The sequence below is a fragment of the Numenius arquata genome, chromosome 10, assembly GCF_964106895.1.
Source record: "Numenius arquata chromosome 10, bNumArq3.hap1.1, whole genome shotgun sequence".
Classification (NCBI taxonomy): Eukaryota; Metazoa; Chordata; class Aves; order Charadriiformes; family Scolopacidae; genus Numenius; species Numenius arquata.
The window spans coordinates 23351997-23374549 of record NC_133585.1 but is presented as its reverse complement, the minus strand read 5'-3'; the positions used below and the strand labels follow the sequence as shown (position 1 = coordinate 23374549).

The following is a 22553-nucleotide window of genomic DNA, read 5'->3' as shown; positions in this document are numbered from 1 at the left end:
CGCATGCCCCACAGCCTTGTCGGTACTGGGGGGCATGGGGGGAGGAGGGGTTTAATTTATTTGCTATATAGCCTGGTTGACTTCTTCCCGAGAAGATGCTGTGGATAAAATGGAGGCAGGTACGCCAGGGCACACTACACAGGGCATGAAGAGGAAGGTGATGCCAGACACAGGGAAAATGCCAAACTGCAGTGAGAAAAGGCATTTCCTGTACCAAAACAGAGAGCAGCTGAGAGCTGCAAGAGTCAGCAGGGTGATGCTGCCCGCTCGCCTCAAGGGCACTGTGTTGGCTCTGCACTCTGGGAGCTGCGCCTGGGCATGATGGGCAGAAAGGTCCCTGTGTTCACCCCTTGTATTTACCAACCACTGCCCAAAAATTGTCTGCCCAGACTCCAGTGGGAGATTTCCATTAGCTCCGCATCCTGCACATAAGGAGGAAAAGTTACAGCTGGTGTGCACACGCTGTGTGTGGGCTCAACAGTGTGTGAAGTACCACTTCAGTATGGGATGTATGTAATATTTTGTAAGAAATGTACAGAAAGCATTATGTTGTATCCTTTTTGCACTTGTATTTCAAAGCTGAAATGTACCCTGTTGATTTCTTTAACTACCATTAAAACCATCAAACTCTACAGTGGGTTTTTCTTTCCCAGGGGCAGTTGAGTGCTGTGGTTTGGGGTTGGACCAGAGCAGTTGGGGAGCAAAGGGCAGGCTGTTTGCATGGGGAGCTGCAGCATGGCGAGAGGGAAAGCAGAGGCTGAGGGGTGTTCCTACCCCTCTATTTCCAGGCACCCCAAGGACCACTTCTGCCCCTAGGTGACCCAAAAGTGGGGTGGAAAAGCTGGCTAATGACCCCAATGAGCTGGGCCTGGAGCTTTGCTATATTATAGCCATCACCTGCTGCAGTGAGCAAGGGTTGTTCTGCTCTTCCTGAAGCTCTGGGAAGGAGATACCTCAGGACACAGGGGCTTTCCTGGACTGCTGTCTCTGGGTGCCTGTGGTGGCCCCTGGCACCAGATCACCTGCAGCAGAGATGCAGGTGAGCAGGGGTTGTCATGGGCTGTTAGATCATAGGAGAAGCCTCTTTTACTCAGTGTACCTTTTATTCTTTTTCTCCTAGCAGCAAGCAAGAAAACAATGCATTATTTGTTTAAAATCCCATCCAGGCCCTTCTTACTTGTTCACATATGCATGACAAGCTGTACAGCATGGGTATTGATGCTGGCAGAGGAAGCTGTGAGCTGTTGTGTAGCTGCACAGTTTTACAGCATGGCGTTAAGGCTTTGCAAGGGACAGTCTCCAAGGGGTCGGTGTGAGTGGGTGCAAGCCTTTCATCTGTCTTGGGTCAGTGGTGTCGTTGCTGGGCATTGCAATACTGAATTCAAGAACCGCTAAAGAAATGAAATACTTTTTTACTGCTTATAGCAAAACTGCACTTAATTTGTAGACTCTTTCCATTGCTACAAAAACCGGGAGCTGAACAGCTGAACAGCTCCCGGTTTTTGTGGAATTTATGTTTTAATTTCCATCCTGTTTAGGCTTTTTCTACTTCTGTATGAGATCAGCTCTGAAAAGTGCAGCTTCTCCACACTGCTGCCCTGGGAATGAGCTTCTTTCCTGACCCTGCCTCTTCTGCCCCACTGGTCTCCACTTCGCAGTGGATACTTTGGTTGTGAGGTTGTGACTTGTCTCTTGTTTCTGGGACTCCTTGCATTAGGTTGGGGATGCTGTGACGGTGGTGATGCCTGTCAGGGTCGCAGGTACCAAAATGCTAGTGCGCAGCCCCATCACTGAGGTGAGAGACAGGGAGCGTGGGTTTGGCTACAGCCCAGAGGTGCAAAAAGGGCTGGGCAACAGCTGTCGCTTTGGTTTAAAATTGTAGTAACGATGTGTTTGCTGGCCGCTCGGCGCGGCAGCACAGGGTCGGGCGCTGCTGTGAACCCTCTCATCTCCAGCAAGCGGTGCTGGTGCTCAGGCAGCGGGAATGTTTCAGTGACAGCTCCATTCACGGTGCCAAGTCACATCCCCAGGACCATCAGAGATGGTGTTTGAGTGGGGACAACTGGTGGGGATGGGGACCAGGAGGTTTTTTTTCAGGTCCTTCCAGGAAAGCAAGGGGTGCTCTGCAGCTCTGTGGTGAGCCCAGCCCATGAGCAGGATGGCTGAGACATCACAAAGGCAGGATGAAATGGGCTCCCTGAAACTGCTTTTTGCAGTTTGTTCGTGACCCTCTATCTGTCCTCATCCTTGTGTGAGCGGAGCTGGGGCAAGAGGCAGCACGACACATCTTGGGAGGGGGCTACTTGCAATCAGCCCCTGGCAAAGGAGATGGCAAGCACATGTCCTCCTCTTGTTTCATGCATGGAGAAGAAAAACCGGGTTGATTTGGCTTTAGTTTGAGCAGGGGGTGAGTGTGCCTGCCGGCTGTGCTCCCTCTGCACGTGGATCCCCTTCGCGTGACTTCCCAGGGGATACGCTGCGGTTGCATGCATGTCCCTGCCAGCAAGGCCCAAAATTTGCCTCCTGCTGTCTGGCTGCTCCCCAGAGGCCAGGGAGCTGGTGCCAGAGCTGACTGTTGCCTGCCAGTCCTGCTGGGATGGCTTCCCACCGGATTGTGTGTCCGGGCAACACAGTGGGGGAGAAACTCAGCCCGTCCCTGGGGAAACCTCCCGCCTGAGCACAGGGAGGGAGTCGCTCATGGTGGTTCTGTGCAGGGATGTGCTCGGCACCTGGCATCATATATCTGTGAGGATGGGCAGGTTTTTGGGGACACTGGTGGCCGGGGCTGTCCCCATCAAATGCTGTTTACCCGTGTGCAAGCAGGGCTACCCTGATTGCCATCCAGAGGGGCTTGGTGGTGGTCAGAGCTTCATAGGGTGAGGTTTTAAGTGGTCAGAGATAGCGTGGCCAAAAGATGCTTGCTTCGAGGATTTTAAGGCATTTTTAGCAGCAGCCCTTGCATTTGGTTTTTGCGGCACATGCCTGCTCATGGTGAGCATCTAAGGGGAGTGCTCCCACTCACTGCTGTCCGGCAGACACGGAAAGCAGCTGGGAAGGCTGGCTGTGGGCTCTGTTATCACTGGAGGTGTTCCTGCATCCCATTTTGGGCTGATTGTGTGATAAAGTTGTAAGGGTCAGCTTGCCTGGTGGGTTAGGCAAGGATAAAAAATGTCGACGTCAATGTATGTGTTTTTCTCATCCACCCACATGGCATTTTTTGTGTGTTGGGGGTTGCCTCCAGAACTGAACGCAGTGATTTACCCAGGAATCAGCAACGCCATTTAAAGCAGATATTTTTGGTCACATTTGAGTTTGTGAAAACATGAGTCTGCATCATCTTAAAAGAAAGGTTTCTTGTTTATTTTTTTGTCCTTTCCACGAAGAAAAAAAATAAATCTATTTTTAATAAGTAGCTGGTGTGGCCGAAGCGGTGGGAGGCAGCAGCACCGAATACGGCTGCAGCAGCTGTACTTGGTGCAGCCACAGCACTAAAGCTACATTTACTCAACCCCCTTATTTCCCTGGCTTTTGTGGGAGAAACAGAGCGACCCTTACAACTTGCAGAGCACCTCTCCATCCAGCAACAGCTTTTTTGGCAGTGCAGCCAAGAGCCCTGGGCTTCCCATGGTGGGCTGAGTGCCACAACTGGCTGCAGGGCTTTGGCCCTGTTTGTCTTTAGAAAAATGGCAATATCTATGGAAGAAACAATCCGATGGGGTTGTCTCTTCTGTGCCCCCTGTGATGGATTTCAGTGACAGGAACTGCTCCTTGCCAAGTGTGTAGTGAGGCCAGGAGAGTTTGATTGTGTTTCTCTGCCTTTTTCAATGGGGAGGAAAAACCTCTGACGGAATTGCTGCTGCCATCAATCTGAACAATCAGCCATGGGAAAACAGCCTCTGACCTCAGTGAAACTCCAAAATATTACAAACATTATGAATGCTGTTAAGGAAATTTTTCTTCCAGCTCCTTTACGACCATGCACTTCAATGGCAAATAACTTTCCCCTCCCCAGCTCAGCGGTATCCTGGGAGTTTTGTGGTCCCCCCAGTAGTGTCCCAAGGAGTCAGACACCACAGGGTGGCACATAAAGCACAAGCATTGTCACCCACCTGTTCTGCACCCCTGGATTCGCTATGGAGACCTTAGAGCTGCAGAGTGAGCAAGTGGTTTGCAACGCAGGCTTTTCTGTTTTCACAGCCTGAAATACAAAGCTGCAAAGAGCTGGTGTTTTGTTTTAGCAGAAGGCACCAGGTTGCTGAAAACAGGAGCTGAACCTGCAACTAGGGAGGGAAGGCAGCACCTGCCCTCTCCTGTCCCAGACCCTTTCACTTGCAGAGCAAAGGAGGTTCATTATAGCATGAAAACTTTCAAAGCCTTCTTTTTCGAAAATAAAACGAGTGCCTGAATGTTAAGGTACTTATTGCAAGAAACATGTACTTACCTGTATATATATGGATAATAATATATATGGATACACAATAACAAATAGCCAGCGCAAGTGCAGCAGCAGTTCATGCTGGCACACTGCAAATAGCAACTTTTTAAGCCCAAAGGCAGGGGTTTTTGCAGGTTCAAGCAGGGTGTGCAGTGGCAGGGAGGTAGGCAGCCACCGCCAGCATGGCACGGGTAGCAACCTTCCGCCACACCAGCCGGATGTCCAGCTGTCCAGGGACACTGATTTGACTTCGGCGGAGAGCTCAGTTCCTGAGCTGGGTGTGCAGGCTGTCGGTTGGTACCTCTGCAATGAACATGGGCTCTCTGCCTGCTCTCCAAAAAATGGGGCCTTTGGGTGAGTTTATTTGTTTATTTTACTCCTGTTTCTGTTGTGCGGCTGTGTTCGAGGGCTCTCACGTGTGGATGGAGACAGTAGACTGGTGCTGGGACCAGCACTGGTAACTTACTCTAGCTAGTGTGCAGTTTCTTCCTCCCGAGAAAAAAAATAAATAAAACAACCAAAAAACCAGAGGAAATATGGTATACAGATATTGCTCAAACACGTGGGGACCTGAGTGGTGGCAAGTGGTGGGATTTGTGATAACGCTAGGACTTGCCTCAGTGATTTGCTGGGTCTTTGTTCACTGGAGTTCAGGCTGCTTCAAAGTGCACATGTTATAGAGCTACTTGTGGCCTGTGTTTTGCGTAAATAGAATTAATTTCCTGTACCTGGTTTCCTATCTCAGAGAAAAAGGAAAATCATATAAAATGTTTAGTTGCAGAGGGCCAGTTGTGTACTGATAACTGAAGTTGATGCATATGGTGCATTTTAGGTATTCTCCCCTCCTGCTTTTATTCTAAAATCAACTGTTTGCAAAAAAATAACAAACTGCGTGCCCAGCTGATGTTGGTTTGCATTTGGTTTTGTGCTGTGAGAGGTAAGAGGCATGACAGAGGAATGCCTTATTCTTATGCTGTTGCTGTTCTCCTTGCTCATCACTTGGCTCCCCAGGTTGTGGCTGTGGTGCACGTGCTCCTGTCCCTGATGGCACGTGGGGAGAAGTGGGAGCTGGGGCAAGCTCTGCCTCCAGTGCCCCCCATGCACATTTTGGAGGTGGCCGGGCCTGGTGCTGCATGGCAGGGGTGCCCCTTTCCTTGGCTGCAGCAGCACCTTGGCTTCTCCCCACCATGCTCAAAGTGTCCTTCTGGTTTTGTTTTCTTTATTTATTTTTGGCCCTGAGGTTTCCTTCCAGAATAGCTCCAGGGTGTGGAAATAGGACAGTGCAACCCCAACCACAGCCTTGGCCCCGAGGTGGATCTGGGCAGGATGGGAGCACACTGATCTGCTCATTTACCGCCCTACAAAAATAATAATTAAATTTGGACATAGAGGCCATGTCAGCCTGTGCCAGACAGGGATGCTCTGACCATGAGGTCTCCATGTGCTCAGGCAATGACATCAAAACCGTATGCAGTGCCCTTGCTGGGCCATGCTGGGGGAAAGCCCACCCAGCTGCAGCACAGAACTGGTGCCAGCGCCTGGTGCAGACCCCACCAGTGCTGGTCACAGGATTGACTGCGAGGCTTGGGCACAGCAGCAGCTGCCTGGGGGGGTTGGCATTGTCTGTGTGAGAGCAGTGATGCCCCCAGCTTGCTCACCAAAGCGTGCAATGAGCAACACAGCAGTGTCCTTGTACAGGTTAAAAAATGTTAAAATGATGGGAGTGCAGAAGGGAAACCATTGCATTTGCATGCATGGGCTGCATGCTGAACGTCTGCCTTCTCACCTCAATGTGCTCCCAAAAAATGGGTTTTTGCTGTCTCACCTGTTGGCACATCCCCTGGAGGCAGGTGAGCTCTTCCGTGCTCTGTTTCCAGCTGTTTATCTACAAAGGTGAGATTACTTTCATGAAGCTGTCAGATCCTGCGATTACTTTTAATAATGGATACCAAACGCTGCTTTTGGGGAAACAGGTGATCTCTCCAAGCCCTGCTGCCTTGGAGAGCCAGGGGTGTTGCAAAAGCATTAGGACACCAATGCTCCAATCCTGAGATGTGATGCTTTTTAAAAATGTACTTATTATTATTATTATTATTATTTTAAATGGAAACATTTTGTATACGTTTGGGCAACTTCCCCGCTGATCTCCCTGCGAGGTGCTGTGAGGCTGCTGCTGCCAGTGGCCTGCCCAGGCAGCACCCGCTCCCTGGCCCAGGAGCTAAACATAGGTACTGGCTGTGCGAGGCACTTCAGCACACATTAATTATCCTGGTGTTTTTTAGGCATCTTGGGTGAAATATGTGTTTTTATAGTCAGTTTTCTTTTTTTAAGCAGCTTGGAGCAGCAGTCCTTTAATTACATTAAAAATCGCCTCCCACCAGCACTCTCTGTTTCCCAACCCTGACAAAATTCAAGCTCAAAGCTGGGCGCACTCTCCTGCGCAGGGTAGCCCATCACGGCGTGGGGCAGAGGGAAGCAGGGCTGTCTCTGTCCTGTATGCCCCGCATCAACCCCCAGCAGGGCAGCCTCTCCAGCTACCCCAGCCCCACGGGCTGGGGGGTACCAGGTCCCTCACGATGCTGGTGTCTCTCCTCACTGATGGCTGCTGTGTTGGCATCGGAAAACTGCATGGTTTTTTTTTCTTTTTTCTTTTTTTTTTTTTTTTTTTTTTTGGGGTGTGTGTGGGTTTTCCTGGCCCAAGGCGCCAGCTGAAAACCACAGCCAGCTCCAGGCCTCCCTTGTAATTATGGTTCCTCATGGTGACACAATGGCTTTGAAGCCCATGGGGCAGGCGCAGCTGTGCCCTGCAGCCCCAGGGTTTGCAGGGCAGACAGGCGGCCCAGCTTGCTGCCAGGGCTGCCAGACCCCCAGGGTGCCCAGACCACCTCTTCCTCCCCAAAAGCATGTGATGTGCTTGCTGCTTTGTCAGCAGTTAGCCACTCCCAACTATGTACCTATGTCCCAACTATGTAGGTGATGATGATCAAGAGGACAAAATTACAATGACAACAACAACAAAAGATTTGTCTTACTGGTCCTAACCTGGGAATTTGGTCAACTGGAAATCCTTTGCTTCCCAATCATGTTCAGACTCAAACTGGGCTCCCCTGGATGTGGGTGAGGCTTTCAGCAAGCGTAGCCCCTGGCTTTGAGCAGGCATGAGTGTTCAGGTCTTCCACTGCAAAGCAGATTTTTCTCCCCTAAATAACCATAGTTTTATCACTGGCTAACCTGCTTGAAGGCATGCATTTTCCAGCTCCGCTGTTCCCTCTCTGAGGGTTGTAGGGCTGAAGGCGTCATGTGGAATTTGCAATTCTCCTTGCCATTGTGGAAAGCAAAGCTGCATTCAGTGGGGAATTATTTCCCTGAGCTGCTGCAGCCTGGGCATGTGCAGGAGCGGCAAGGGGTCTGTGCAAGAAAAATCTGTGAAGGAGGGAGAAGAGGTGCACTGAAGAGCTGGGTGACTGAAATCCCAACAGGAAATGATAAATATAGCAAAAGGAGAAAGGATGTCCCTGCAGAGGTGGGTGCAGGGGGGCAGTGGCAGCACCCACATGCCCCCATCCCCTGCCATCAGGCACAGGGCATGAGAGGTGAGCTCCAACCACCGGCTGTATTGTGCCACCAAGGTCCCCACTGAGCTTTGGGTGACCACGAGGGTGGGTTTTTGCATTTTTTTGCCCCAGGCAGTTATTCTGCTTTGCTGGGGACATTTACAGAGCTGCAAGACTTCAGCTGGGGAATACCTGATTTTGGAGAGCAGGGACTGGGCTGGCTGCTGCATGGGTCTGTGTGGTTTGGGGAGCACGAGAAACAAAGCGGGTGTGCGTTTTGTAGCATCACTGTGGCAGAAGTGGCTCTCAAAGGGGGACTGGTAACACCTGTATCTGAGTCCCCTTTTCTTTCCGTGCCCTTCCCAAGGCCCGTTTCACCTCTACAGGCAGCCTGGAGAGGGACTTGTTTGGATTTACACTTTTTTGTCTAATGTCTACGCCCGAGCGACTGTGGAGCCAGGCCTTTGAGGTTGGTCTTTTTTGTCTTCTTGAAAAAACAATGACAGAATTTCCGAAAAAGGAAGGTAGACACCCCTCAAGAACAGATTTCCCAATATTTATTTTAATTTAAACCCAGAGTGTTATTATACCCTCCAGCCTCCAAGTCGTTCCTCTGAGGCCAGACCCTCAATTAAGTGGTGTGGTGCAAACCTCCCCGGGTTTGGCAGTGGCGCGGGGTGCTATGTTTGTGTACCAAATCTGCCAGTGTTGAAGTTTGGGGGTTTTCTGGCATGCGCCAGCCAGCTGGCGTCACTCTGGGCAGGGCGGTGACTGGCTTGAGGCTGGGGGGGGGGGGGCGCAAAAAAAGACCTTATATCCTGGCAGGGCAGCAGCAGGAGAAAATCTGTGCCGGGCGACTCCGCGGGTAGCCATCAGTGCTGTGGTGGGGTAAGCTTGCTGCTGCTTTTCCTAGCCCAGTTGTGCATTGCTGTCTGCTTTTTGCAGGGGGGTGGGGAGGGCTCAGCTTGCTGGGGGGCCTGGATGCTGCTTTTAGCCCTTTCTTGGATCTATAGCTTCATGAAGCACTGGAGTGGAAGGGATGAGCGTCCAGAGCCATGCTGCATGGCCAGGGAAGCTAGCATGTGGTCAGTTTTCTAGCCTGAGTGAAGCAAAGATGGGGAAACTTCAAGTGCAGATAAATATAACAACAACTCCCCCCAAACCTCAGCACAGCAGATGGTGGGTTTAGCTGGAGGAAGGGTAGGAAAAAGGAAGGTTAGCAGGCCTGACTGAGCCCCGGGGGGATGCCAGGAGCATCCTCCCTGCAGGGAGGCTGGGGTGCTGTGGGAAGGGTCAGGCATGCTCTTTGCTGGGGCTGGCATGGAGGAGGGTAGGCTGGGTTTTGATGCTTAGTGGGTGAAGCTTGGACCTGCCCAGAGCCAAGCCTCCCTACCTGGATATGCCTACAGGGGGCTCCTGGCATTGGTGCCTTGCCACTGCTATTTTTGTCGATGGCTGACTGTAGAAGCCGATTATATTCATTTATTTGTCTGCTAATTTATTCTTCTTCAATGAGGTTAAACTCTCTGTGGTGTAATCCCCAGGGGCATTGATTGCTCCCTGTGCAGAGCCTGAGCAGGTTGCAGGGCTGTGGGAGGGCAGCCACAGTGGGCAGCGCTCCCGCCAGCAGCTTCTACTGCATCTCTGGCTGGGGTTGTTTTTCCCCACTCACTCACAAGCGATGGGGGAGCAGGAGCAAGTAGTCCTGCTCAGCAGAAGCAATGTGTCCACTACCAGGTGAAATGCACTTTTCTGGTATTTTGTGGCTTCTTGCAAAAACAAAATGTGTTCATGGAAATTGAGGCAGATCTGTCAAAAAAAAAAAAAAAAAAAAAAAAAAGGACTTGGGTCTCCAGAGGGGTTGGGTGACCCCATCAGGAGATGGCTGGATATCAGCCTTCTCCCCACTCACCTTTGTGGACGCAAACACTTGTATGGTTTCGGGTAGTTACAATGCATTCTAGCTGAAAAGCAAGCCCTCGCCATGTTCTGCTCTCCTAGAGTAAGCAGCCATGAGGACTGCCCTGGTCTTCGCCTGCCTCGTGGGGATGGCGTGCACCTTCTCGGTGAGTGCTAGGCAGTGGGGGGACCTCCCGGCCTTGCTGGGGCTGCTGTGGGGCACGTGCCAACCCAGCCTTTCCCCCAGGTCAAGAGCTGGCTGCAGCGAGCCAAGTCGGACGACTCAGAAGAAAATGCGGTAGGGTCTCCCCTGACCCTGCATGTCCAGCCCCACGTGGCGCTGATCTTGAGGACAAGGACATTTTGATCAGTCCTGTACCTGAGCCCCAAGACTGATAGGACTTACCCCCTTCTTCTCCTGGTAGGTGTTCAAGAGCAGGCATCGGTATAACCTGTACAGATACGCCTACGTGCATCCTCCGCAGCAACGGTACCAGGTGGGTGCTTCGGAGGGGCTGCTGTTGCTTCACCACCCACCAAATGCAGCGATAGTGGCCCAAATGGGGGGCATGGTCTGCGCCCTATCCGCCACTGGCCTGCAGGGCTGGGCTGAGACCATTGTGCTCATGACACCAATGGAGACTCGCCAGCATGGCTATGGCTTGGTTTTCCTTCTCCTTAGGGTAGTGACTCATCGGAGGAAGAGGGGGATGGCTCTGAGGAGGAGGAGGAAGGGGGGGTGAGTACGTCAAACCAGCAGCTGCAAAACAAATGTGGGAATTTGGGAAGTTTCTTTGGTTTTGTAGTCTCTGCTCATCAGCATTTGTGGCTGCTGACTGCCCACAGCCTTGCACTCTGGATGCGACTGGATTTTCTACTCTGGGCTTTATTTTATTATTTTTTGCATATTTGTTCCTTTTTCTTTTCTTTTCTTTTCTTTTTTTCTTTTTTTTTTTTTTTTTTTTTTAAAGAGGGTGGGTGGGGAATGCACCAAATAATGCTGAGACAAACTTTCTGGGTTCTGAGCCGTTTTCAGCGGCTCAGAAAGGAGCAGGATGGGCCAAAGGGCAGAAGCAGGGAAGCTCACCCACAAGGCAAAAAGCACTGTTAGAAACTCCTCTTACTTTCCCCTTTCAGGGTGCATTGTCCCCATAGAGCTGATAAAATTGCTGTGGAAAATACAATTATACTGTGCATGTGTGCATGTTGAGGGATGCAGATTGGTGCTATATTGGGAAATGCAAGCCCAGCCGGTAACACTGCTCCTGTCTGCTGCATCAATATAAGCTTGGGCACCACTGCATTTGCAAGAGTCACCCAGGTCTAAAATTAAAAGCCAGGGATTACAAAGGTCCCTTGTCCTTCGCTGGGCTGCAGATCCTCAAAAATAATCCAGTGGTCTCAGGCAAACAGGTGCTTTGAGACAGGGATCAGGCATGCTTGGAAACCTATGTGTCAAGTCTAATCACATATTTATTTATTTATTTTTAATTTAACGATTTGAATGCTAATTTCAGGGGTCTTTTTAACAGGAGTGTAAGCCTGGGCATCTTAAAATCTCCTTTGGAGGCCTGCCTGGGGCTGGGGTGCAGCACGTGGTGGCCCCTCTCCCCCAGGCGCCTCTGCCAGCCCTGGCACATCCCTGCAATTTGCCCCATTTTGGCTGTTCCTCCTTTCTACCACTAAAATCACTAGGGACAACTTTGAGTAGTGGCATGGGACAGCCAAAGGGGAAATTTCATTCCTGAGGAAAAAATTAAGTGATAAGCAGGAATGCAGCTGCTGTTCGTCCCTTTCCTTTTAAGGGCACCAGAGCAGTGGCCATGCCTAGGCAGGGATGCTGTATGCTTTCACTGGCACGGGCTGGTCAGCAAGATAAATCATGATGAAAGGCCCCAAGGTCAGTTATAGGTGTGTAAAGAGCATCATTATATCAGCTGCTAGATGAGGGGCATCGCTTCCATTGGCACAGACAGCTGCACTGTGCAATTTGGTGGCTCCTCTAGTGGAGAGGAAAACAGCCTGGGTTTTCTCTGGCATCAGATGCACCTATATTTTAAGTGTCTGAGTTGGCCCAAAACACCAGGGTGAGCATCCTTAGTCTTGGCATATGAGCAGTGAGGATTGCCATGGGCAGGGATGGCAGTGACCCTGCATCTCACCACCACAGCTGAGTTCATTTGCCAGGTGCTCCTCCTCTCAGGCTGGGAAGAGGGTGAGCTGCCCCACCAGTTCCTCAGTGGGTTGCTCCAGGTTCTGCTTGCATTTGGGTTATTCATTCCCCTTTTTAGCACTGTGGACTGCCATGCACCCCAAGAGACCTGCTCTGCTGCATGGTCTCCAGGGCTGAGTGGCGCTGATGACTTATTGCTGGTGGGATTCAGGCTCATGCCTGGCTTTGAGTCATCACACTCTTGCCAGCTATCTACACCTGGTGTGTAGTGTGTCCACATGTAGCGTGCCCATGGCTTTCTTTGTTTCCTGGGAACTGGGAGAGGTAACTTCAAAAGCAAACTTTTAGATAATTCGTAAAGCAAAATGTGCAGCCAGAATGGGAACACCCAACTCCAGCCACCACCACTTAATTGCACAGCTTGGGCTGCCCTGCTGCAGCTTCTCAATTTCAGCCTGGGGTGAGACCCGTGGGAAAGCAGGAAACTCAGAGCAGTGCCCAAATGCACGAGGGGATGCTGCGTGCCCCAGTCACTCTGGGAGGGCTGTGCTCCGCTCCGGCTGCTGACCACTTGCCCCGTCCTCCCTCTGTCCCTGCAGGAGCCATCCCATGCTGGCATCGAGGCAGCTGGCCACCCTGCCAGAGCGGCCCCTGGGGACAGCCAGGGCAGGCTGGGAGAAGATGTCACATTTCCCCAGCAGGTGTGCTTTAGGGGGCTGGAGGGGAGCACCCATGGTGGGGGGAGGGATATGTTCACTGCATGCTTGTTTGCACTCATGGGATGCCCTGCACCCCGTTTCTGCATGGGGATCTGCTGTGGAAGATGCCCACAGCTGGGCAAAGCTCTGGGCATTAACCTGATGGGAGGGTCAGAAGGGGCACCCCAAAAAGGCAGCCTTGCTATGTATGGCGGGGGCGAGGGAGGATGCTCAGCTGTGCCCATTCCTGCCCCATGCCATGTGGCACTGAAAAGCTGTGATGTCCTGATGCCCAACTAATGCTGTATTATTTTCCCTCCCCACCAGGGCAAAGGCTGCCAAGGGCCCCCAAAGGGGGGTAGGAACAGTGTTGCCGGCAAAGGAAGTGACTCTGAAAATGAAGACAGTGAGGAAAATGAGGAGGAGGAAGAAGAGGTAGCTGAGACTGAGAATGGTGTCAACGGCACAAGCACCAACGCCACTGAGGGGGCAGATGGGCCTCATGGCAATGGCACTGCAGTGGCTGAGGAGAGCACAGGCACAGCTGAGGAGGAGGAGGAAGAGGATGAAGAAGAAGAAGAGGAGGAGGAGGAGGAGGAGGAAACTGAAGCCACCACCATCGCCAGTACCACTGGCAACGAGGGGCTGTCCCAGGCGACCACTATGGGAGATATGGGACCCACAGATACCACCACAGCTGGGGAGCAGTGGGAATATGAGGTGACAGCCAGGGGCCATGGCCCAGGGGATGAGGGCACCACCGATGGCAGCTATGGGGAGCAGGATGATTATGCCCGCGGGGACAGCTACAGGGCCTACGAGGATGAGTATGGCTACTACAAGGGGCACGGCTATGATGTGTATGGCCAGGATTACTACTACAACCAGTGAGCAGGTGGTGGGATGGCCCCGGTGCTGCCCCCGACCTGCCCCATCCCGCTCAGGAATGTGTATCCGAAGGCTCACTGCAGCCACCGTGTGCCAGAGGGGACACCAGGCCACTTGTGGTGTGCACTGGCTCCATCCTGGGCTTTTTTTTTTTATATCTCACAAAGCGAAATGAAATAAAGCAACCGAACTGAGCTTGTTGGTGACGAAGGGTTTGCCGACGAATTTGCTGGGGTCAGCAGGGCGACACAGTGCTCAGTGGGCTGAGGGGCTACAGGTGCTCATGCTGCTCAACGTTATCTCTTTGTTCCAGCTCAGATGCACACAAAAGGAGGGAGGAACAGAAAGGCTAAACCAGGAAAGCCTCTATAGAGCCCCCTCTGAAAAATGTAAGAGCACTTTTAGGGTCGCTGCTGTGGGATTACTGCTACACCTTATCTAGAGCTGACGTGAATTTGCCAATGCGGGTGGTGCTAACTTTACCGCATCTTCCACTCCTTGGCAGCATGTCTACCATGGCCTGACCACACAACAGGCAATATTAATAAAGGTAAAGACATTAATTTCTCTTCCCATGCATCATTAGCTGTAGGTACACACTCCTGTAATGAGAGCTTTGCTTCTGCATGCCTGCACCAGGCATGTGGGTCCCACCGAGATGGGCACCTTGGACATGCATTTCAGACATAGCCTTGTCCCCAGGGCAAGGTAGGGCTGTCACAGTGACAGCAGTGCATCCACTTGACTCCTGCATCAGGGATGAGGGATAGAGATGCCCAGGATCCCTGCCCAGAGTCACTTCGCCATGGAAGTCTGGCATTGGCCAACTGGGAATCAGCACCAGGGATTGGGAAGGATCAAATCCCGCTGGGCTCCAGGCAGGTGCCCCCATTTAGTAAAACTGATGGCCCTCACGCACGGCTTATGGCAGGTACCGTGCTGCCCTCGCACTCCTGGAAAGGAAACCTGTGTTCAGCTCTCCATATAGATCCAACTGCAAAATGAGTTTCTATTCTCACAGCAGCAAGCTGCTGGCCACTTGTACGAAACCCTCTCTGTGTGCCAAAGCCAGGCTGCAGCTGCTGGGATGGCAGGCGGTACTGCCTGCAGGGTGGGCACCCCCAGGACCAAATCCCTACAGCAACACTGGGGAGCCCTGCGCATACTCGCAGCTGGCAGGGAAGACGTGAGAGCCGCATCCCCAGGGGGTGCCCAAAGACGTCAGGGAACCAGCATGTACAAAGGGCCCTGGCGCTGCCGAGGCCAGGTTCTGCTCCCATGGGGCACCAAGCCTGGTCCCATGTGCGTCAGCCCCCCCAGGCACCCAGCCAAAGCTCTGCCTCCCTGAGCCAAAGCGCACTGGCTGGCTGCTCCACTACCTGTGGGGCAACACCTGAGTGTCTCCCTGGCAAGGGACAAGTTTCCTCCTGGCTCCAAGATTTGCTCCTGCCTGAGGCTGGATGCTGATGGTTTAATCATTTCTGGTGTTAATGTGTTGGTGTTGCCCGCTCCCAGGGTTTGCGTCAGGGTGGGATGGGAGCTGTTGTCACCATCAGTGCAGTGAGCGGCTGGGCTACCTGCAGGGGGGACCAGCAATACCACCAAAGCTAGAGCGGGGCAGGAGGACAGTAGGTGAATTGTGCACATCCTCATCACACCTTCCCACAGCAAAGGTGGGCTTGAAAGAACCTATGCAAGCAGTGCATGAAAATAATCTTTTTTTTTTTCTAACCAATCTCCTATTTTGCACTTGTATTGGGCTTAGCTCAGGGGGTTGAGGTTGAAAACCAAAAAGCAAAGGTCAGAGGCTATGTCATGGTGGCATCTCTCAGCTTGGCCAGCGCTGCCCCATGGTGCTGGTCATTGCCACAACCAGGCCGGGCTCAGTGTGTTATCCTTCCCTTTCTGCAGCCCTGCTGGCTTTCCCATGTCAGTCACTGTGAACATGCTACAACCTGCTACACCCCTCCTTATCAATAACCTGGCTGGATGTGTGCCACACTAAGATCTGCACTAATCATCAAGCAATTTTGCCTTCAGAACAGATATTTATAAACAGTGCTTTCTGTTTATCCAGCCAGGTGGAACATTTGATAGCTGTCTTCCACCACAAACACATTTTTAGCTGGAAATTACTCCCCCTGGTTATCTGTGCTGCCAGCCCTGACAAATGTCCCTGGGCAGGAGCTGATTGGCTCCGCCTGGCCAGGGCCAACTTTAAATTTCAGCAAAGTGGGCACAGCCTCCACCGTTTGCCGCTGGGATCTGCCTCTGACGGTGAAAGGTAGTCTTACCTAGCTTGCCTTCCCTGTCTCTCCCTAGCTCTTCTGCTCTGCCTTCCCTGAGCAGGGCATCTCCTGCTTTCACTCTGGGCAAGCTGCGGTGGGGATGGGGAGACAGCCCAAGCCTGAGCTGTGTGCATCTCCACATCGTGCTCTCTTGAGCTTTGTAATGCTGATCCTTGTGCATGACTTTCCTTCTGAGGATTTCTGTAGCAACACTTGCATGGCTAAAAATAGTCTCCGGGCAGAACCCACGAGTCCAAGCCAGGGTGGATGGGTGAAATGGGAATTGTTAGCCAACAGAGCTTTTGTCTCCTGCCATTTATCAGTGCTGTTGAAAACAGCGTGCGAGTTTCTTAATTCAAACTTATGACTGTATGGCTTAGCCTGCAGCAGTTTTGGTGGTCATTTATTGCAAATATCCACCCAAGCTACTTTGATAGAGTGAGTTAAGAAACTTTAAAGCCTGGTGTCAGAACACCCACGTGGTGCTGCTGACTGTCCTTGCCTCGCTGCCGTATGAACATGGCAAGAGCATTGCCTTTGCTGTAGGGAGTGCAGAGAGGCAGAGCAAGGGCCACCACAAAGGCTGACGAAAGCTGGGGGCGGGGGGGGGTGTCACTGGATAACTCCACTGCCATGGGGGCTTTGGGACAGCAGGAACTTTTGGGTCACTGCTGACTAGGATTGTTGGGGACTGCAAGTCCCAGGAAGACAAACTCCAGTGATGCTTCGCTTTGTGCCCCCAGGAGCTGCCCAAGATGCAAACAGCCCTTGTGTGCCTGTCCCTGTGCCTGCTCAGCACAGCCCTCTCGACACCCGTGAGTATGGCTCTCCCTGGCTTCCCAATATGCCACCAAAAGTGCGTTCCAGCACACTTTCAGCACCAGATAAACATGAGCTGTACTTGGATGTAGCACCAGTGGGGCTTGGAGGGGTGGGATGGGTGAGTTTTGAGGTGCTGCTGCAGAGGTGAATCCAGCAAGAAAAATATATATTAGCACTGAGATGCCTGTGCATGGCCCTTTAATTTAGCAGTTAGGGAATTGTGCAAGGTGCTGTCTGGGTCATTGTAATTCTTCCCCTGGATTTCTGCAGATTTGGGATCTACTTATGGCATGGGAACAGCCCAAGTGGAGCCACAGGAAGGGAGGTGTGGGGAGGATGCTCACCTTACCCATGTGGGTAACAGGGTCGGAGGGGTGCCTGCGATCATATTCCATCTCTCCTAATGTGAAATTTGGACAGATAACACTGAAACAAACAGTAAACTAAGATAAATGTAATAGCAGCAATTTTTTTCCTGCATAACTGTTGCCCTACACAGCTAGAGTGAAAATCTGCTCCTAGAAAAATCTTGCTTTTCCAGCAGGGTAAGGAGGAGGAAAGCCACGTCTCTCACGAGGGTTGATCCCCAGCCGTGTGTCCTTTAGCCCCTAGGGCAAGCTTGCACAACCGGGTCTGTCACAGGGCAGCATGTGGGAAGGCAATAAATCAGTACAGATTTGCTTTTCAGATAGGGGCACAGAAGAGCTGGTTAATACTCTGCTGCTGCATAACCAGGGCTGTAATCCAGCCTTTGACATTGTTCACGAAAAATGGAATAACCTGGGGATATTTAATGCTTTAAGGCACATTTCTACCCCTTTCAGTTAGCTTGGGGCACCTCTGATTTTGTTGAGACCAGAGGCGGCTCCTCTCCATGGAGACAACTCCCCTCAGGCATGTAGGGAATGGCTTGGTATTCCCTCACAATATGCTCCCACCTCCAGATCCCCCATCCCTGAGGAATGCACTGGCCCATATATCCCAAAAGATGCCAGGATAATCAGGGGAAGCCAGAAGCTTGTAAGCATGTACAGAAACCTGGCTGTAAGGGCAATGGCATTGCTGCTTAGTTGCCCAGTAAACCCTGTGAATCACCACCAGCTCCAGGCTCCCATTGCAGTCAGATCCCAGCATTGTGGGATGAGCAGCGGTGCCATGTATTAAAACTGGTCTGCAATAAAAATACTCTGCAGCAGAATCCAGTAAAAGGATATTTGCAGACCAACAATATCCTATCAAAAGTAGCATGCAATGCAAGCATGCTGCAGCAGAATTTGCAATGCTTTTCAAACCCTGGAAATGGGTTTTTGACCTTTTCTACTATTGCTGACTTTAAGCCAGCACCCGAGGTAGTGCCCAGGAATTTGAACTGCGTCAGGCACTGTTTTCCCACCCTTCCCTGGACACTGTGGTGTGCTCATCACACTGGGCAGGGCAGGCAGGCAGCAGTAGGTATTGGCAGCCACCTGGATGCTAGGGCAGTGTTTGATATCTCAGCTCTTCCTTGTGTTTTGCTGTCTGCAGGTGCCACCGCCGCTGCCTGGGAGAGCTGCTGGGAACTGTGTGGGACAGCACCGGGTAAGTCTCCACCCCATCCCACCCAGACCCCATGAGGTGCCCTGCACCAGGACGCAGGGAGAAAAAGCCACTTTTGGAGGGCAGCCCCAGTGAGCCACAGAAAAAGAGACTGGTGGTCCCCTCACATTCGAGCAGCCCTTACAAAGAGCAGTGGAGGGGAAAGGTGTGATGTGCTCAGGTGAGGGAAGGGCCTCCCCCCACCAGCTGCTCCTCTGCCCCTGCCCAGCCCAGAAGCACAGATGCTTGGTGTACCTACAGGGGAGGTTGTAAAAGTCCCAGGCCCAGCTGCTACAGGGTTTTTTTTCAAAGTGTATTGGTGTAAAATGCATCAGTAGCAAAATTCAGATGAGTCATGTAGAAGAAAATGCCTGGTTTTGCCTATTGGAAACCAGCTGCTGTCCTTCCAGGGCTGCAGTCGCCATCTGTCCTGTCACTCATGTCTGATGGGACCATGAACCAGGTTGTTTATTCAAGTCATAAGCTACCTCGCGAAAAAGCCCCAAACCCTACAGTTCCCGAAAGCAAGCAAAGGCAAAAAATGAGCCCAAGGGAGAAACCAAACCCCAGAGCCCAGGAGGCGAGCACACGCATCCTGCCCAGGTGGTCACGAGGTGGTGGGAGCTACTGCCTGCACTGGGGCCCCAGTGTGCTGGTGGGACCCTGCTATGGTGCCAAGCACAGCAAGGGAAGCTCCTGCTATCACATTTAATAAGAAAATTATGGGGTTTGTTTATTTCCTTCCCAACCAGATACTGCTGAAAGGCTGCAACGCCAAGCATGGCTTCTACGTTTTCAAATACGTGTACTCATTTTCAACACGGAGGAACCAGACGCAGATAAAGGTGAGGAGGTGGTCAGGCAGCATGGCAGGACCCTGGCTTGGCTGCGGTGCCCCTCGCAGACGGCAGGTGCGAGGGCTGACCCTGACCTCTCTCTTGTGTGTACTGCACAGAAGGAAGAGGCTGACAGCCAGAGCGTCGTCCCCAGCCACCAGCTGAGCAAGGACAAGACGGATGATGAGGCGGCCCCAGAGCAAGGTGACAATGACAGCACTGATGCAATGGAGAATGGGATTGGCCTCAAGCCCGAAAACCACAGCACCCCAGGTGTTGGTGGGGATGCTCACAGTCCTCGCTCAGGCACCAGCACGCAAGTGCGCAGTGGCATCAGCATTGCAGGTCCCACCCCAGCCAGCTCAGAGGGCAGTGGTGACCTGGACTTGGTGATTGAAGTCAACAGCGGTGTTTCCATTCTCCCCCAGAGCCCTGGTGAGGCCATGGAGGGGAACAGGTCTGACGTCAGGAGTGAGGACAGGGACGATGGTGTTCCCAGGGGGTTTCCAGTGGAGGGGGCCATGACAGCTGGGAGGCAGAGGGCTCCCACTACTGGAGGGGCTGGGGATGAGGGTAGTGGCAAGGCCACCATTCCTGGCCATGGGCAGGAGGTTGTCGTACAGGGCACAGAGACAGGAGACGCTGCTCTCACCTCTGTCACTGAAAAGATGGAGGATGTCCAAGTTGATGCCAAAGGTGTGGATGAATACGCTTACATCCCTGACTCGGGCAGTTTCACCGTCACCCGCGGGAAGGCAGGCAGCACAGTGGGGGTCACCAGCTTCACCCAGATCTCTCCAGACAAGGATGACAAGGTCAACATCTTCATTGGGAGGGCCAACATCCACGTTGGGGAGCAAGAAAACACCCAGGCTGGTGCCACTATTGGCAGCGATGATGATGGCATCTCCACTGCAGGAACCAGCAGCCCCCTGCCCAGGCTGGGCATTACTGCGACACACAATAGCAATGATGATGGTGATGGCATCCCTGCTCAGAGGCAGCCTGAAGTACTGGCCACTGCAGCCACCCCAACCCACAGGGACAGCACCACCACCAGCCCCAGGGATGGCCATCCCACAGGAGATGATGAGGATGGTGCCACCATCATTGGGGATGGAGAAGGACCAGTGGCCCCCAGCCCCTGGAGGGTCACTGGTAGTGACATTACCATCCCCATGGAGGCTGGCATGCATGAGAATGGTGATGATGAGGCAAAAGGTGAGGCACAGAAGTTCGAGGGGAGGCTGGGCCACATGGCTGTCACCACCCCCCACCAGGGGGGTGACAAGGAGGCCACTGCCACTGTCCCAGCCAAGGGGGCGAGCATCCGCCTAGGCACCACCATAGCATCCCCCGGGGTGAGCAAGGGGGACTGCACCACTACCTTGGGCATGGCTGGCGGCCGCAAGGCAAGTGAAAGTGCCAGGGGGCGGGGAGAGGGGAGCGGGGAAGTGGGACCAGCCACCCCCCAGCCCCACAGGGAGGGACAGCCTGGGGCCAGGGCAAGGGTCCAGCAGGGGGGAGCAGGGCAGGAGAAGACACCCAGGATGGACAAAGTGCCGTCCCCACACAGGAAGGCTGGCAGCCAGGCACCAAGTGGAGCCCGGGCAAGTGCTGGTGGCCGTGCCGGTGATACTGTGGGCAGACCGCATGGCACCGAAGCAGGGGGCAGCCCCCCTCCACAGGCAGGGCAAACTGGGGCCAGCGTGGCAGTGGGCGAAGGCCGGCAGCGGGGACGAAGTGGCAAGACCGGGGTGGTGGTAGCGGGGGCCGAGGATGGCCACCTCCCTGGGCGCCATGGCAGGAGGCTGGGGGCTGGGGTGCCAGGGACGTTTGCAGCGCTGGGCCACAGCAGGCAGCTGGACCAGGTGAAGCGTGCCAATGAGCTCCATGTCCGCGAGCGGTCCTTTTACACCCTCGGTGGGGCAGCAGGCGGCCCTCGTGGCCCCTACATTGGCCTCGGGAGTGCTGACAGCAGCCAGTCCTCTGAGGGGGAGCGGGGCAGCCGCAGCGACAGCCGACAGATGGGACTGCAGCACTCAGGATGGGGTGCCCCAGGGCACTCCCACGGCCGCTGGAGCCGGGGGACCCTCTGAAGGGCTGCCAGTATCCGCCCCGGTGGGCTCCAGCAGTGGAGTTGGGGGGTCCCGCATGTTGTGCCCCCACCAGCATCCCTGCTGCGGACACTGCTCCTGCCTGGGTGAAAGGGACCCTGCACTTTGGTGGTGGTTGTGTGGTGCTTCACAGCCCAGAAGCCAAAAATCACTGGTTCACACAATCCTGCTGTTAATTTGGGGGGGGGGGGGGGGGGGAGGGGGCTGCATCCAGCACTGCGACAGTGTTACATGAGTTTGCTGTGCTAGACAGCCATGTAACAGCAATTGTGCTACACTGCATAGGGTAGCGCTGTTCGTGCACTGATGCAAAGCGAGTAAATAATGGTGAGAAAAAGCCTCTGTTCTCACGGTTTCACTTCAAGCCTAATGGAGAAATAAAGGCATTTCTGTACTTAAGGCTCTGCTGATTTTGGTGTTTGCAGCTGGACTTCAGGGAGCTGCTTTGCCATAAAGCAGCATGCTGGGGGGCCTGGTTCCCGGGCACCAGGGATTTCTGGCCCCAGTGCATCCCTGGCCCAGCCATCACCTCTGGGGTTGCAATTTGGGCAACCAGCTCCACACATCCCTCCCTTGGGGTATCAAACCCCACCGGCTCCTGCCCACGGCCACCTGCCTCCCTGGGCAGTTTCTCTTTGCTGGGGAGCCCCACAGAGCATCTACCCCCTTAGCTTGTCCATCTCCCATGGTGAATAATCCCCATCACACCCTCAAGCACACTGCCGGGGCACTTGCTGGTCCCACTGCCCTTCCAGCAGCACCATAACACTCTGGCCATGCTGCCACCATTCAAAGTGCTAGCTCCTGCACGTGAGCCAGGCTGGGCTTCGACACACTGGAGCCGTGCCACCAGTGGTGCCCAAAGTTAATCACTGTTTATGCAATTGTAGGTTGCTTTTTCTGTCTGAGAAGCTGCTAAAATGGGAGTGCTTGGCAACGCACCCGAGCAAACAGCACAGAGGGAGTGGCATGGAACCTCATGGGGAGAGGTGCCGCTCTCAGCATGCCAGGAGGGGACGCCCCGCCAGCACTGAGCCCATTCAGGGAGAGGGGGTGAGAGCAGCTGCAATGTTGGCAACGTACCCGCAGAGCACTTGCTCCCCTGCCTTCTCAGCGGCTGCAGGCGGGGAAGGGGCAGGTCCCGCTTTGGGCCATAGACTTAGTTGTTAGGGAGCGTGCATCAGTGATTGATGCTGGGACCACCAGGACAAGGATAACGCTGCGTATCTCACTGGTGCTATCAGTAGCACTAGCTGTTGGGGCTCTGC

The 22553-nt window shown here is 53.3% G+C and overlaps 2 protein-coding genes across 2 annotated transcripts; both read left to right on the top strand.

Annotated features, from left to right (window-relative positions):
* The first annotated feature begins 10001 nt into the window (after positions 1 to 10001).
* On the top strand, positions 10002 to 13650 carry IBSP (integrin binding sialoprotein). Its single transcript, XM_074155137.1, has 6 exons — positions 10002 to 10055; positions 10136 to 10186; positions 10314 to 10385; positions 10571 to 10627; positions 12661 to 12762; positions 13087 to 13650. The coding sequence occupies exons 1-6, from the start codon at positions 10002 to 10004 to the stop codon at positions 13648 to 13650; spliced, it is 900 nt and encodes a 299-aa protein (XP_074011238.1).
* A 3022-nt stretch (positions 13651 to 16672) lies between these two features.
* Positions 16673 to 21267, top strand: MEPE (matrix extracellular phosphoglycoprotein). Its single transcript, XM_074155172.1, has 4 exons — positions 16673 to 16750; positions 18282 to 18335; positions 19085 to 19177; positions 19288 to 21267. Exons 1-4 carry the CDS (start codon positions 16691 to 16693, stop codon positions 21265 to 21267), a joined length of 2187 nt encoding a protein of 728 aa, XP_074011273.1. The 5' UTR covers positions 16673 to 16690.
* The last annotated feature ends 1286 nt before the right edge of the window (positions 21268 to 22553 follow it).

What these genes read in the sequence shown, in the direction of transcription:
- IBSP (XM_074155137.1), top strand. Translation starts at nt 10,002, where the DNA reads ATGAGGACTGCCCTGGTCTTCGCCTGCCTCGTGGGGATGGCGTGCACC. An exon ending in ACGACTCAGAAGAAAATGCG is followed by an intron (nt 10,187 to 10,313) that starts GTAGGGTCTCCC and finishes TTCTCCTGGTAG; the next exon opens with GTGTTCAAGAGCAGGCATCG. An exon ending in ATGTCACATTTCCCCAGCAG is followed by an intron (nt 12,763 to 13,086) that starts GTGTGCTTTAGG and finishes CCTCCCCACCAG; the next exon opens with GGCAAAGGCTGCCAAGGGCC.
- MEPE (XM_074155172.1), top strand. Translation starts at nt 16,691, where the DNA reads ATGCAAACAGCCCTTGTGTGCCTGTCCCTGTGCCTGCTCAGCACAGCC. An exon ending in GCACAGCCCTCTCGACACCC is followed by an intron (nt 16,751 to 18,281) that starts GTGAGTATGGCT and finishes TGCTGTCTGCAG; the next exon opens with GTGCCACCGCCGCTGCCTGG. An exon ending in ACTGTGTGGGACAGCACCGG is followed by an intron (nt 18,336 to 19,084) that starts GTAAGTCTCCAC and finishes CTTCCCAACCAG; the next exon opens with ATACTGCTGAAAGGCTGCAA.